This window comes from Pelophylax lessonae (assembly GCF_965119305.1).
Source record: "Pelophylax lessonae genome assembly, chromosome: 7".
NCBI classification, from domain to species: domain Eukaryota; kingdom Metazoa; phylum Chordata; class Amphibia; order Anura; family Ranidae; genus Pelophylax; species Pelophylax lessonae.
Genome location: NC_138774.1, coordinates 233,563,294 through 233,580,090, shown reverse-complemented (window position 1 = coordinate 233,580,090; position 16,797 = coordinate 233,563,294). Strand labels below are relative to the sequence as shown.

At 49.6% G+C, this 16,797-nt stretch overlaps 1 protein-coding gene across 1 annotated transcript in view; it reads right to left on the bottom strand.

Annotated features, from left to right (window-relative positions):
- PHF8 (PHD finger protein 8) overlaps positions 1–16,797 on the bottom strand; it is a 113,949-nt gene that overhangs the window by 20,374 nt on the left and 76,778 nt on the right. The window contains exon 20 of the mRNA XM_082263831.1: positions 16,062–16,338. Coding sequence (XP_082119957.1) covers positions 16,062–16,338 — 277 coding nt within the window. The remainder of the gene's footprint in view (positions 1–16,061; positions 16,339–16,797) is intronic.

The following is a 16,797-nucleotide window of genomic DNA, read 5'->3' as shown; positions in this document are numbered from 1 at the left end:
CTTTATCTCTGTTAACGACCAGGTAAGGTGAACGACAACGCCACCAGCTTCGACACCCTGCGTGCAGAACTAATATACACCAAGAAGGCTACCTTCTGGGGCAATGTAAGCAGAGTATGCTTGCAAATATTTTTAACAGGCGGGTACTGGAGAACAGAGAGCACCAAATTGAGATCCCACAGAGGCAACGGAGGCCTTACTGTGGGAGCCAAGTGGCAAACCCCCTAAATAAAAAGGTGCGAACCAAAGAATGCGTACCCAAAGGACGGTAAAAGACGACCAAGGCCACAAACCTGGCCCTTATCGGAACCCAAGGCCAGGTGCTGCTCAACAGCTCGTTGGAGGAATGCCAAAATCGGAGTCACCGAAAGGGAACAGGGATGACTCCCAAGAGACTCACATCACCCAATGTACGTCTTACAAGAGCGATGGTAGATATTCTAGCCTTTTACAACAAGGGAATCACCCATTCAGACAACCCCCTATCCTTCAACACCTGGCTTTCAACAGCCAAGCCGTTAAAGCCAGCGCCTGTAAAGCAGGAAGGAAGATTGGCTCTTGGGCCAATACATTTTCTCTCATAAGAAGTCTCCAAGGGGTACCGGCAACCAGCCATACCAGATCGGCGTACCAAGACCTGCGAGGCCGGTCTGGAGCCACTAGGATGACCGGATCCTTTATGCCTCGATCCTTCGCAGAAGACTCGGCAGATGTTTTAGCGAGGGAAAGGCGTACATCAGAAGATACTGTCCCCAAGGAGACATCAGTGCGTCTGACGTCGACCAGAGGATCCCGAGACCTTGCCACAATTTTCAGTACCTTCCTGCTTAGACGAAAGGCCAACAGGTCCAACTCGGGAGTTGCCCACCGGAGACACAGCTGAACCTTAGAATCCCGGCTACCTCCCGAGATGCCAGGACACTTCTTGTGCCCTGTTGGTGATAAGACATACACCACGGTTGTGGCATTGTCCAATTGAATCCTTACCTGGCACTCCTGAAGGCGATTTGTCCAATGAGCCAGACAAATTTTATTGCCCAAAGTTCCAGTATATTGAACAGTAGTCTTGACTCCCCCAGAGTCCAGACCCCTTGAAAAAATCTGTGCCCAAAACCGCTCCCCACCCAAAGAGGCCGGCAACCGCAGGGACCACCGTCCAGTACAGGGGAAGGAAGGATTTGCCCTGTCGAAACACCGGAGAGCAAAGCCACCATATCAGGGACCTTCTCGAATCCCGACTCCACAGGATCAGATTATCTAGTAACTGTGGATCCTTGTCCCACCGGGCAGGAATCTCCCTTTGCAGAGGCTCCAGTGAAACTGTGCAAACAGAACCGCCTTGAAAGGTAGACATCATCAAGCAATGATGCCGCAGGCAAGTCCTGAAAGACCGACCACTGAACAACAGGAGCTGAGTCGCATCCTGGAGCTTTGGAGTTTTTGACCCCCTGGAAAAAACACCCTGGCTGAAGCAGAGTCCAGAGTCAGACCCAGATAGTCAAACTTGGTGGACGGAACCAGAGCAGATTTTTGGAAGTTCAATTTCCAACTGAACTCCTAGAGTCCGCACAGTAATTTCCAGGTTGTCCTTTAGAGCAGTCGGAGACTCTGGTCGCAGAAGAAGATAGTCCAGGTACCCAGTACCACAATCCTCCACTGCCACTATAAAGGCCAATACTTTCCTGAATACCCGAGGAGCTAAGGCGAGACCAAAGGGTAATGCCATGAATTGATCATACTCCACAACCACGGCAAGCAGAGGAAAGGCTAATTACCGACATATTTTGGAATATGAAGGAAGCGTCCTTTGATGTGAGGATGCCACTACTGTACGAATTAACTCCATTCAGAACTTCTGTACCCGCACAAGCGGTTCAAAGCCTTGAGGTCCAGGATTGGACATGCCTTGCCTCCATCCTTCCTTCGCAGGCGGTATGGGGACAAACGCAGATTGGAAGGAAAGAACCTAACTGGAGAATAAGACCGAAACTTGATCTTGTAGCCGGACCAGATCAGCTCGTGGACCCACCTGTCTTGAATCAGGTAAGTCCATGGGTCCGGAAAGAAGCCAATCACCCCACCATCTCAGACATGGGTGAGGGCGCCCCTTCAGGCAGAAGAGGGCTTGTCTGCAGGTCTGGAACAACCCACTCTGTGTGACTAGACACCTCGCCCCTGGCAGCCTGTGGAAGAAGAGTGGTCTTCCCCGCTGTAAGACCCTTAATGATATCATCCAGGAAGATCAAAACAGGCAATTCCCCCAAAAAGGGGAGAACAGATAAGGCCTTCTTGGAAGACTGGTCACGGACAGCCTAGAAACTAAGGGAGCCGCATCCAGAGAGGTACCACAGACAAACTGCAACCCCTGGACCAACTGGTCCGCAAGGGCAGGGGGAAGCTGTTCCCCCTCCAGATCCTGGTGTAAAAGCTTTGCCCACTCCGTTAAAGTCTAGGACACCAATGCTATGGTGAAAATCGGCCGAAGGACCGAACTGGCCAAAGGAAAGATGTGGCAGATCAAAGTCTCGGCTCTCCTGTCAAAGGGGTCTTTTAACTACTTAAGCCCCGGAAGATTTTACCCCTCTTCCTGACCAGGGCCTATTTTGCGATTCGGCACTGCGTGACTTTAACGGACAATTGCGCGGTCGTGCGGCGCTGTACCAAAACGAAATTGACGTCCTTTTTTTCCCCACAGAGCTTTCTTTTGGTGGTATTTGATCATCTGTGCGATTTTTTGATCATGCGCTATAAACAAAAAAAGAGCGTCAATTTTGCAAAAACAATATTTTTCAAATTCTTTTATATGAAATTTCCCCCAAAAAAAAGTAAAAATCAAAATTTTTTAACATTTTCGGCCAATTTGTTTTATGCTACATATGTTTGGTAGAAAAAAAAAAACGCAAAAAGCGTATTTTGATTGGTTTGCGCAAAAGTTATCGCGTTTACTAACAAAAAGGGAAAGATTTTTGTTATTTTTGTTGTTTTGTTTTTTTTTTTTAACGAGTAATGGCGGCGATCTGTGATTTTTTTTTTGCGGGACTGCAACATTGTGGCGGACAGATCGGACCCTTGACTGACATTTTTGGGGTTACCAGAGACATTACTGTAGTAATCAGTGCTATACATATGCACTGTTACTGTAAAAATGACACTGGCAACGAAGGAGTTAACTGTATTGGAGATGGAGGGGTTAAGTGTGTCCTAGGGGCGCGCTTCTAACTGATTGGACATGGCTACTGGTCTAAGAACAGACCTATATAGTAGAATCGTCTGATCTCCATTCTTACACAGGGAAGAATGACAGGCGGCTTTGTTTACATCAGCCGCCTGCCTTTCTTCCGGTGTAACGGACGATCGCGAGTGCCCGTCGGAGTCCGTGACCGCGCGGGAGCGCTCCTCCGGCGGCGCGCGCTCGCTCCCTAGAAGCCTCACAGGCTAGCGACGTAGTACTACGTCGCTTTGCCTGTGAGGGGCTGACCGCCACAGTAAATTGTCGTGCGGCGGTCGGCAAGTGGTTAACCACTTAAGCCCCGGAAGATTTTACCCCCATTCCGACCAGGGGGTATTTTGCGATTCGGCACTGCGTGACTTTAACGGACAATTGCGCGGTCGTGCGACGCTGTACCTAAACTAATTTGGCGTCCTTTTTTTCCCACAAACAGAGCTTTCTTTTGGTGGTATTTGATCACCTGTGCGATTTTTTGATCACGCGCTATAAACAAAAAAAGAGCGTCAATTTTGCAAAAATAGCAATATTTTTCACATTTTTTATATGAAATTCCCCAAAAAAAAATTTAAAAATCAAAATTTTTTTACTTTTTCGGCCAATTTGTTTTATGCTACCTATGTTTGGTGAAAAAAATCGCAAAAAGCATATTTTGATTGGTTTGCGCAAAAGTTATCGCGTTTACTAACAAAGGGAAAGATTTCTGTCATTTTTGTTGTTTTTTTTTTTAACGTGTAATGGCGGCGATCTGCGATTTTTTTTGCGGTACTGCGACATTGGGGCGGACAGATCGGACCCTTGACTGACATTTTTGGGGTTACCAGTGACATTTCTACAGTAATCAGTGCTATATATATGCACTGTTACTGTAAAAATACACTGGTAGCGAAGGGGTTAACTTTATTTGGGAGGGAGGGGCTGTGTGTATCCCTAGAGGCGTGCTTTCTACTGTGATTGGCTGGGGCTTGAGCTGTATGGACACTGATCAACGGATCTACATACTAGATCCGAGTGATCAGTATCCTAACAGCAAGGAGAATGACAGGTGGCTTGTTTACACAAGCTGCCTGACATTCTCCCTCTCCCCCGCCGATCGCCGAGTGACCGGCGGACATCGGGTCCGCTGGTCACACGCGCGGGGGGGTCCGTGACCACGCGGGAGCGCGCCTCCGGGGGCGCGCGCTCGCTCCCTAGACCCTGCCTGTGAGGGGCTGACTGCCGACGTAGATCGGCGTTAGGCAGTCGGCAAGTGGTTAAAAGCCGGCGACTCCTCCAATGGAAACAGAGTGGAGTTATTCATTGTGAAATCCTGAGAATCCACCACAGGTTGGACTGTCCACTTTTTTAAACTGGGACTCTTCAAAAGGCTAGCCTACAGTGAAAACGCTTAGGCACCGCCATATTGCCTTTAGGTCACTGATTCGCGACAATTTTGTCAAAGTAGGTGAAAAACTGAATTTTTGTAAAATCTTACCTGTAAAATTCCTTTCTCTGAGTCCTCCGACAGTCGCCTCTCCATATTCGTCACTATTGGGGTTATTGACCTTTGCTCCGTAGGAGTGCTAGGCAACAGAATATATTAATATCAAAGCTTTTAGCATATCCCACCCCCAGGGGGTGGTCCCCTCAGTCAATACCTCACTTCCTGCATACCAACTCAGTTTCAGTAGAATAGCAGTAGAGTACATAAATAAACCCCAAAAGAGGGGCGGGGGCGGCGACTGTCGGAGGACTCAGAAAGGAATTTTACAGGTAAGATTTTACAAAAATTCAGTTTTCTCTTACGTCCTCCGACAGTCGCCGCCTCTCCATATTCGTCACTATTGGGGACGTCCCATAGCAGTGTAGACAGGGGTGGGAAAAAACGCGCCCAAAGCAACGCAGTACCCACACCAGAAAAGGGAACCTTACCAAGGTAAGAAAACCACGGGGTAACGTGAAAAAAAGCTTGCTCAACAGTAGCAACAAAACCCAGGAAACACAAGTGACCTAGGGATAAAAACATCCCAACAGCCAAGGGCCCAAAACAAGGGACCCTAAGGCACAGCCGCACTAGGAACGTTGCGGCCAAGGGAAGTCTCTGCTGATGCCTGAACATCCACTAATTTGGCGTCCTTTTTTTCCCACAAACAGAGCTTTCTTTTGGTGGTATTTGATCACCTGTGCGATTTTTTGATCACGCGCTATAAACAAAAAAAGAGCGTCAATTTTGCAAAAATAGCAATATTTTTCACATTTTTTATATGAAATTCCCCAAAAAAAAATTTAAAAATCAAAATTTTTTTACTTTTTCGGCCAATTTGTTTTATGCTACCTATGTTTGGTGAAAAAAATCGCAAAAAGCATATTTTGATTGGTTTGCGCAAAAGTTATCGCGTTTACTAACAAAGGGAAAGATTTCTGTCATTTTTGTTGTTTTTTTTTTTAACGTGTAATGGCGGCGATCTGCGATTTTTTTTGCGGTACTGCGACATTGGGGCGGACAGATCGGACCCTTGACTGACATTTTTGGGGTTACCAGTGACATTTCTACAGTAATCAGTGCTATATATATGCACTGTTACTGTAAAAATACACTGGTAGCGAAGGGGTTAACTTTATTTGGGAGGGAGGGGCTGTGTGTATCCCTAGAGGCGTGCTTTCTACTGTGATTGGCTGGGGCTTGAGCTGTATGGACACTGATCAACGGATCTACATACTAGATCCGAGTGATCAGTATCCTAACAGCAAGGAGAATGACAGGTGGCTTGTTTACACAAGCTGCCTGACATTCTCCCTCTCCCCCGCCGATCGCCGAGTGACCGGCGGACATCGGGTCCGCTGGTCACACGCGCGGGGGGGTCCGTGACCACGCGGGAGCGCGCCTCCGGGGGCGCGCGCTCGCTCCCTAGACCCTGCCTGTGAGGGGCTGACTGCCGACGTAGATCGGCGTTAGGCAGTCGGCAAGTGGTTAAAAGCCGGCGACTCCTCCAATGGAAACAGAGTGGAGTTATTCATTGTGAAATCCTGAGAATCCACCACAGGTTGGACTGTCCACTTTTTTAAACTGGGACTCTTCAAAAGGCTAGCCTACAGTGAAAACGCTTAGGCACCGCCATATTGCCTTTAGGTCACTGATTCGCGACAATTTTGTCAAAGTAGGTGAAAAACTGAATTTTTGTAAAATCTTACCTGTAAAATTCCTTTCTCTGAGTCCTCCGACAGTCGCCTCTCCATATTCGTCACTATTGGGGTTATTGACCTTTGCTCCGTAGGAGTGCTAGGCAACAGAATATATTAATATCAAAGCTTTTAGCATATCCCACCCCCAGGGGGTGGTCCCCTCAGTCAATACCTCACTTCCTGCATACCAACTCAGTTTCAGTAGAATAGCAGTAGAGTACATAAATAAACCCCAAAAGAGGGGCGGGGGCGGCGACTGTCGGAGGACTCAGAAAGGAATTTTACAGGTAAGATTTTACAAAAATTCAGTTTTCTCTTACGTCCTCCGACAGTCGCCGCCTCTCCATATTCGTCACTATTGGGGACGTCCCATAGCAGTGTAGACAGGGGTGGGAAAAAACGCGCCCAAAGCAACGCAGTACCCACACCAGAAAAGGGAACCTTACCAAGGTAAGAAAACCACGGGGTAACGTGAAAAAAAGCTTGCTCAACAGTAGCAACAAAACCCAGGAAACACAAGTGACCTAGGGATAAAAACATCCCAACAGCCAAGGGCCCAAAACAAGGGACCCTAAGGCACAGCCGCACTAGGAACGTTGCGGCCAAGGGAAGTCTCTGCTGATGCCTGAACATCCACTTTGTAGAATTTTGAGAAAGTGTGAACGGACGACCAAGTCGCCGCCTTACACACCTGGGCCACAGAAGCCCCAAGATGACAGGCCCAAGACGTACCCAGAGATCTGGTAGATAGCGCCTACACAGGCACAGGGGGAACTTTCCCCCCCAAAGCATAGGCCTGTACAATGGTCTGACTGATCCTTTTGGCGATGGTAAAAACCGACACCGCCACGCCCTTCCGAGGGCCCTCTGGAAGGACAAATAGAGAATCCGTCTTGCGAAAGGAGTTTTACGATGACAGGTAAACCCTGATCGCCCGAACAACATCCAAGGAACGCAAAGCCACCTCCTTCGGATGCTTAGGCTTCACGCAAGGCGAAGGCAAGACAATGTGCTCATTGAGGTGAAATTCCGAAAACCTTTTCGGAAGAAAAGACGGGTCAGGTCGCAAGACCACCTTATCCAAGTGAATCACCAAATACGGAGACCTGCAGGACAAAGCTGCCAGCTCCTACACTCGGCGAGCCAAAGTGATCGCCACCAAAAAGTCGACCTTCTTGGACAACATAGACAACGAGATCTCCCTGACCTTTTCAAAAGGAGCGTGTTGCAACACGGACAGAACAAGGTTCAAGTCCCATGGAGGTAAAGGCCCCCTCCTAGGAGGGACCAGATGTCGCACCCCTTGAACAAAGGTGCTACCCAATGGATTAGACGCCACAGGGCGTTGAAAGAACGGCCAGCGCAGAAATCTGACCTTAAATCGTGGCCAACGCCAAACGTTGGTCCACGCCCGTTTGAAGGAAAGCCAACACTCTAGATACAGAGTATGAGCGAGGGGAATACCCCCTGGACTCACACCAGGCAAAATACACCTTCCAAGTACGGTAGTAAACCTTCCCTGAAGGGGCCTTTCTAGCGTTGATCAAAGTGCGAATGACCTCAGGGGACAGACCCCTATCCTACAGGACCTCGGTCTCAACAGCCAGGACGCCAAATCCAGCGACTGTAAGGCAGGATAGAATATCGGCCCTGGAGACAGAAGATCTTCTCGAAGAGGCAGACGCCACGGAGCATCGACCGCCAGGTTCACGAGATCTGTGCACCAAAAAACCGGCGAGGCCAGTCTGGTGCCACCAGAATCACCGTGTGTGGTTCCGAGATCAACCTGCGAAGGTACCTGGACAGCAGCTGAATCGGCAGAAAGGCATACATCAGATGAAACCGATGCCACGGGGCCACTAACGCGTCTGACGCGTCTGCCCGAGGATCGCGCGTCCTTGCCACGAACCTTCCCACCTTGTTGTTTAGACAAGACGCGAACAGGTCCACATCTGGTGAACCCCACTATGCGCACAACATCTGGAAGACTTCCGGGTGAAGGAACCATCCCGAGCCGCTCGGACACACCTGGTGCCCCCTTGGTGGTTGACGTAGGCCACCTCTGTGGCATTGTCGTCTGCACCCGAACCGGACGGCCCTGCAGCCTGTCCGTCCAACGCAGAAGACAGAGACTGATTGCTCGCAATTCCAGAATGCCGATCGGAAGGGAGGATCCCTCCTCCGACCAAGTACCCTGAGCGGACAAAACGCCCAGAACACCACCCCAACCCGACAGGCTGGCATCCATGGTGATCACCGTCCACGAGAAAAGATGAAAGGACTTGCCCCCCGACACCGTCGGGGACTGGAGCCACCACAGAAGATCCCTTCTGGTGCGATGGCTCAATGCGATCTGGATATCCCGCAATTGCGGTCGCCCGTCCCACCTGGACAGAACCTCCGCTTGGAGACCCCGCGTGTGAAACTGGGCGAAGGGAATCGCCTCGAAAGCCGAGACCATCAATCCCAGACACCTCATGCACGTCCGGAGGGACGAGTACTGATTTGTCCCTAAGGGACCTGACTTCTTCCTGAAGCGTCCTGAGCTGGTCATCCGGCAGGAAGACCTTCGTCTGAACCGAGTCCAGAACCAATCCCAGGTAGTGAAGATGAACCGACGTACACAGCGTCGACTTTGGAAAATTTATCGTCCAACCAAACTCCTGTAGAGTCCGCACCGTGACGGCCAGGTCGTTCAACAGACCCTGACTGGTCGCAGACCGCACCAGACAGCTGTCCAAATACCCCAGGACAGAGATGCCCTGGGCTCTCAACAAGGCCAGAACTGGCGCAAGCACCTTGGAGAACACCCGCGGAGCCAAAACGAGACCAAAGGGTAACGCCACCAATCAGTAATGATCCTCCGCAATGGCGAATCGAAGGTACCTCTGGTGACCCTCGAAAATGGGGATGTGAAGGTACGCATCTTGCAAATCGATGGAGGCCATGAATCCTCCCGGAACCAGGGCAGCCACCACTGATCGCAGGGATTCCATGCGAAACTTGTGAACCCGCACAACGCGGTTCAGAGCTTTCAAGTCAAGAATCGGACGTACCTTGCCCTCCATTCAGGGCACAGTGAACAGATTGGAATAGAAAACCCGAAATCTGTCCCGATGAGGCACCGGAACCACCACTACCCTGAGCCCGCAAGACCCGCCCCGCCAGGTGCAGATCCCGCAAGCGCTCCGGAGACAGCTGAATATACGAGGGAAAAATCTGCTCGCCGGCCGAGAGAGAAAACTCAATCTCGTATCCGGATCGAACGATTTCCTGAACCCACCTGTCCCGAACGCGGGCCAGCCAGGGTTGAAGAAAACCGAGCAAACGTCCCCCTACCCCAGAGCTGGGTGAGGGCGCCCCTTCAGCCGCATTGTTATGGGCAGCTGACCACGGCTTCTTCTAGGAGCCTTGGCCCGAGAGGGGCTTGCCCTTGTAGTATGATCGAAAGGCACGAAAGGACCCCTGAGAGGGTCTAAACAAGGTATTCTTCCTACCACGAGCAGTCTTAGATTCGTGAGTCTGGGGCAAGAGCGTGCTCTTACCCCCGGAAATACCTTTTATCAGAGTATCAAAGGAATCGCCAAAAAAAGGCAAGAACCCGCATAGGGTAAATTGGCCAAAGTTTTACGAGAAGCTTGGTCAACAGACCAACATTTCAGCCAAATCAGACGGCGAGTTAACACCGCCACGCTTTTGACGCGCGCAGCCAAAGGAACTAAGTCTAAGTCCGCATCACACAAATACATGACACCCTGATGAATTTGATCCACCAAAGCCAATGTCGTCGGCGGGACAGAATCAGCCACCAGGATGCGCCTGAGCACCCGCGTCCAATCTGCGGCCGCCATAAGGGAAGCAAAAAATAGGCTTCAGCATTGACCCAGCAACCGTATAAGTATGGCGAGCAAGAGACTCAATTCTCCCGTCCGTAAGGTCCCGGAACACCGGGGTATCCTCCGCCGGAATCGCAGTAGACTTATCCAAAACCGCTACCGCATGATCCACTGGAGGCGGCACACACCAACGCCCAGCAGCAGCGGGCGGAAAGGGACAACGCAGCTTGAACCTACTCGGCACCGCAAAAAGCTTCTATAAATTGCGCCATTGCTCATCAACAGCACGCAGGAACTCCGCAGAGCAAGGAAAAACCTGCGATGTTTTGCGTTTTCTCTGCGTCCCATAGGAAGCCAGCAGAGCAGAAGGACATGGTTCATCCTCCAAATGAGGCGTTTGCTTGATAGAAGCAACCAGCCCCTCCATGATTGCAAGCTCTTCAGACGAGCCAGGGGAAGAATTATCAATCCCTTCAACCTCAGCCTCCCCCTCAGACCCCCCAAGGTCCAGAGATGATCGAGACCCTGAAAGAGGCACCCCCAGCCATAGCAGTCCTGCCAGCCTTTGCACCTGAGCAGCCAAATATGCCACAATAGCAGCCAGATCAGCCCCCTCGGGGGATGCAGCAGCCCCTAAGCCCCCCAACTAAAGTGGAAGGAAACTTGCTATCCTGAGAATCCATGCCCCAGTGAGTCATTAGAAAAAAAGGGGTTAATGTCCCTTTAAGACCACGGCGAAGCGTATCCCACCGCACATAAACACATACACTGACCGCACAGGGACAATGAAAAGACACTGGGTAAGGAATACAGAACAAAAGAGGTAAAAACCTGGAGATCACACAGGCTGCCGCTGCTACCGATCGCTGTCCAGAGCAAGGGAAGTGATGCAATAACTGCCCGCCCTACAAGCCTCATCCAAGGCTACACAAACATGGCCGCTGAGGAATCATGTAAATGGGGAGTGAGGCTGACATGCGGTCCAATCGATCGCCGCCAAAATGGCGGCGCTTGGCGCCAAAACTCCGCGCCCTGCTGCACAGGATCGTCACTTCAGGGCACAGTGAACCAACATGTTGAGCAAAAATGGCGGACCGCCGCAGCGGTCGCCGCACAGTATGGCACACACAAGCACCGCATGTCTCACACATCCTGTCACACAGAACAGAGCAGGAGATCCCCCCCTTCACAGCCCACAGAAAGGCAGCAGTTCCCACAGGAATCTGACAGGGAGCCCAAAAGCCTTCACAGACATGCAGGGTCACACAGTCCCAGACTGACACCCAATATAGACAGGTCCCCACATAGAAATTTTACTCACCATCCGGATGGCGTGGGGAGCCTTTGTTTGCGATCAAACCGCTGTACTGAGGACAGGGAGAGTCGCAGCCGGGACGCAGTGAAACTGCGGTGCGAAACCGCAAATGGCGTCCGGCGAGGTAGCCACCTCACCGCAGCATCCCTGCAGCGAACAGGGACGGGTCGTTCATATGTGCCAGGGAAACCTGAGCTGAACGCTCGATGGCAGGCTGGGAAGCCACTGGCCCACAACCTGCGACCCAGGGGGGCCAGCCGAGACCCAGCCCGCACGATCCTCTTCATCAGAAGAACTAACTAAAGCTGGAAATAAACAGCCAAGTAAAAGAAAGAGAAAACAACTTCAAATAAAATCAAAAAAAGAGAAAAGTGGCTGAGACTAAGAGCCCCAGCACAGGGACAGCCTGCACTCCTGAGCTAGGCAAATTGAAACTTTGGTATGCAGGAAGTGAGGTATTGACTGAGGGGACCACCCCCTGGGGGTGGGATATGCTAAAAGCTTTGATATTAATATATTCTGTTGCCTAGCACTCCTACGGAGCAAAGGTCAATAACCCCAATAGTGACGAATATGGAGAGGCGGCGACTGTCGGAGGACGTAAGAGAAAAGGGAGATTCCTTTTGCCACTGGGAGCTGCGGGTACCAAAGGGGACCGGCGCCTTCGACGCAGCCGCGGCCTAAATTTTCGTCTAGGTCTGGCCGTGTGCATCGCGGATTTGTGGATGTGAACCTCTCTGCTCATCCAGCCCAACACAGGAGCCGGGAGCCCTTAGAACGCCAGGAGCCCTTAGAACACCCCTGCCCAGGTCACTAAGCCCTAGGGTGATGAAGGACCCTGTTGTAGCCCCTGGTGTAAGCCCAAAGAAAACCGGTTAGCAGCAGCTCCAAAAGGAAACCCACCTTAAGAGCACATGACAAAAGCCAGCTCACAACCAGGGAGGGGGTGGGGGGTACGGAATACCCACGGTGACCCTAGAGGGGCTGGGGAGAAGGAGGGGAAACTGGAGGTCCCACCATCCCAAGGGAGGGGCACAGATCCACCCCCAAAAAACTCAAGGGGACGACGACAATTTCTTACCATACCGTGGAACCGGGTGGGCACCATTCTGGACAGATCAGCTCACCATGGGAATGGGGGTTGCTGTCCGCCAGGAGGAACACGGACTCAGACCGCAACCAGGTCGTGTGCGTCCTTGCGAGATGTTAAACTCACAAGCAGCCCCCTGTCCAGTGGGGCTATGTCGCGGCCGACCTATCGTGGAGCTGAGGCCTGCGAGCGCTCGCTGGCCGGACTGAGGAGACCTTAAGGATCTAGAATATCCAGTCCAACGCCTAGTCCAGCAGTTGATTGTAGTTATCAGAGAAATAGAAAATAACAAAAGAAGAAAAAAAATTCCATTTAAAAAAAGGGAAAAATTTTAGTACCAGAGATCCGCTCCTGACTAGGCAGAAAAAACGGAATGCCTATAGCAGGAAGTGGGAGTATACCCCCTGGGAATGTCCAATAGGCGTGGTAAAGCTTTTACCTGCCTAGTGTCCTACTCCTGTAGGAAGCAGCATAACCTCAATGGTGAAGAAGATTCTGGAGCGTGTCAGTCACTGAACGAAAGAGAAAATTGTGTTTGAAAAACCGCTGCGCAAATACCATGTGACATAAAAAATTGCAACACACTATTTTATTCTATAGGGGCTGCTAAAAAAATATATATAATGTTATGGGTTCTAATTAATTTTATAGCAAAAAAAAAAAAGTAGATTTTTTACATGTAGGAGCGAAGTGTCAGAATAGGCTTGGGAAGAAGGTGGTTAAATTGTAACTGCCATGGCGCTGCATATGTGATCAGCTATGATGACACCAGCCATTTGATGGTTTGACAGTTTGGTTGAGGACACAAGCAAATGTGACAGTTAGCAATCCTGGCATTCCAGGAATAATATTTTTGTAAGAACTTATCGTAAAATTATTTTCTCTGAGTCCTGACAGTCGCAGCCCTTCCATATGTTCTTCACTATTGGGTAATGGCACCATGTGCAGGAGCAGGCTAGGTAGTGAAAATTTAATTAAAAGCTTTTACATAGACACCTTCGGGGCTGTCCCTCTCGATATTACCCTCAGACACTCAGAGCTTAATAATCAGTTTTATAGCAAGCAGTCCAGGAAGACAACCAACCCCAAAATTGAGGGGCGGCGACTGTCAGAGCACTCAGAGAAAATAATTTTACGGTAAGTTCTTACAAAAATTCTATTTTCTCTTCCGTCCTCTGACAGTCGCAGCCCTTTCATATATTCTTCACTATTGGGATGTCCCAAAGCAGTGCAGGTGTGAGGGGTGGGAAAAGACGCAACCAAAAACATGGCAACGTGTCAGCAAGGCCAAAAAAACTGAGCCAACAGGGCAACAGAAACTCAACAGGAGCTAACCCCAGAACAAAAATTCACCCGAAGAAGAGATATACAAGTCCCTTCAACAGACAGCAGCGTGTAAAACTTTGCCGCCAAAGGAAGCACCCGAGGATGCCATCACGTCAATCTTGTAGAATTTTGTATAAGTGTGCACAGACGACCAGGTCGCCGCTTTGCACACCTGAGCCACAGAAGCCTGATGGCAAAAAGCCCAAGAGGCACTCATGGCTCTAGCAGAATGTGCCCTCACAGGGAAAGGAGGAATCTGACCCCTTAGTGAATAGGCCCAAACAATAGTATGTCCGATCCATATGGAAATGGTTGCAGCTGACGCAGCCAAACCCTTCTGAGGTCCTTTAGGAAGGACAAAAAACAGGGGATCAGACTTTGTGGCCGACCGGTAAACCCTGATGGCCCGAACCACATCCACAAATGCAAGGCAAATACCTTGGGATGCTCGGGTTTCGCACAAAGTGAAGGCAAACAATATCCTCATTGAGGTGGAAGGCAGACACCGCCTCCGGGAGAAAAGACTGCTTGGGTCGCAGAACAACCTCATCCCTATGAAGAACCAGAGAATGCGAATGGCAGGACAGAGCCGCCAATTCAGACACTCTGCGAGCAGGGGCGATAGCCACCAGAAAGACAACCTTTTGGGACAACACAGGCAGTGATATTTCTCTGAAATTTTCAAAGGGAGGCCGTTGCAAAAACGGACAAAACTAAATTCAGGTCCCATGGAGGCAAAAGAGCCCTCCTTGGAGCAGCCAAATGACGCACCCCTTGAATAAAGGTGCCAACCAGGGAATTAGTCCCCAAGGGACACTGGAAGAAAATGGCCAAGGCCGACACCTAACCTTTAATTGTGCCCGGCGCCAAACGCTGTTCCACACCTTCCTGTAGGAAGGCCAGGACCCTCGACACTGAAAAGGAGCAAGGATGCAACCCCTGCAACTCACACCAGGCAATAAACGCCTTCCAGGTACGATGGTAAATGTTCCTGGGAGGTAGCCTCCAGAGCCCTCAACAAGGTAGGAAACAGCACCGGGAAGACCTCTGTCTCTCAACACCTAGCCAACACATCAACTTTGTAAAATTTTGTGAATGTATGCAGCGACGACTAAGTTGCCACCTTGCAAACTTGCACAACTGACACCTGATGGCGAAAAGCCCAAGTGGCACTCAGCGCTCTAGTAGAATGCGCCTTCACAGGGAACGGAGGAACCTGACTCTTTAGTGAATAGGCCTGAACAACCGTCTGCCTGATCCATCTGGACATCTGGATATGGTCGCAGCAGACACAGCCAGTCCCTTACGAGGTTCCTCAGTAAGGATAAATAGATCATCTGATTTTCTGAAAGACTCACTGGCCGCCAGGTAATCCCAGATCGCCCAAACCACATCCAAAGAAGGCAAGGCAATTTCCTTGATATGCTTAGGCTTGGGACAGAGTGAAGGCAGCACAATTTCTTCATTCAAATGAAAATCTGAAACCACCTTAGGGAGAAAAGACTGATTTGGTCGGAGTACCACTATCACAAAAAAAACAAATTTCCCTATTAATAGCTAAAACCAAAGTCCCAGCAGGGAACTAGGTCCTATTCCTAAACTAGGTAGAAACAAACTGGCTGCTGTAGCAGTGTGTGGGGTTATGCCTGCAGGGACAGCCCCCAAAGGCGTGGTAAAGCTTTTTCCTGCCTAGTGTCCTATTCCTGATTGGAGGAGCATAACCCAATTGTCTAAAGAAGATATGGAGCTGTGTCTGTCTATGAACGGTAGAGAAATGTAAATTTCTTCTGAGCAAGGCTCTGCCCCCAACATTCACGGTACAGCGAAGCTTAGCCATTGCTCAGCTTCACACATCTTTCAATTGGACATAGAGGTTTCTCATCACATTTAAAAGGATTCATAGCAAGGCTTAACAGGAAAAGCAGCTATCTAGATTTTTGCAGGAAAAAGGCAACATTTTCATTAAAAACATATGCTTAGATCCCTGGATACAGTAATTTTCCACACACAATTTTTAAAAAAGCTAACATACCAGCTGAGGCAACTCAGATTGCAAAAAAGACACTGAAAAAGGTAAAGTCAGTTACAACACAATTCCATTCATACCCTGAACTACTTGACTTGTTGGAGAGGTAGCAGAAAGACGTCTGTGAGAAAGGAAGACACCTGGTGCCATCGGGGTAGTGCCACGGTTCACCTGAGCCATGCCAAATATATTGGGACCAGCTGTGTATTCATGGTCAACCAGGCTGCCAGAAAAGACCTCAATCTGAGGCTCAGGAGGTGGTGGTGGCTCAGGCTCCGATGGGAGAATTTGAGGTTCTGGTTCACTTGCAGGCTTTTTCTTGGGGGTCAGTTTTTTCTTTTGAGATCTCTGTTGCTCCTAAAGAACAAACATAAAACAAGAGCACAGACACATGCAATGGTTAGTATTTAGCCCTTAGCTAAAACACAACATCTTCAGAACTTTTTATCTGCCCACAAAACTCCATTCACATCTTGGTATACTGATGAGTTGCGTTGTTATTGCATGGTAACGTGCAATTGATTAAGGCAGCGCATTCAAATACATGCACTGGCCATGCACCAAAATGTCCAAAAAAAATAAAAAATAAAAAAAAGGGAAGTTTGTACATATACACCACTTTTTTTTTTCACATTGAGGTTTATTTACTAAAATTGGAGTGCGCAAATTCTTGTGCAGCTATGCATGGCAGCCAATCAGCTTCTCACTAAAGTCTGTTCAGGTAGGCTTTGGAAAAAAAAAAAAAAAAAAAATCTGGAAGCAGATTGTTTTCCTTGCAAAGCAGCACTACATTTTGCACTCTCCAGTTTTAGTAAA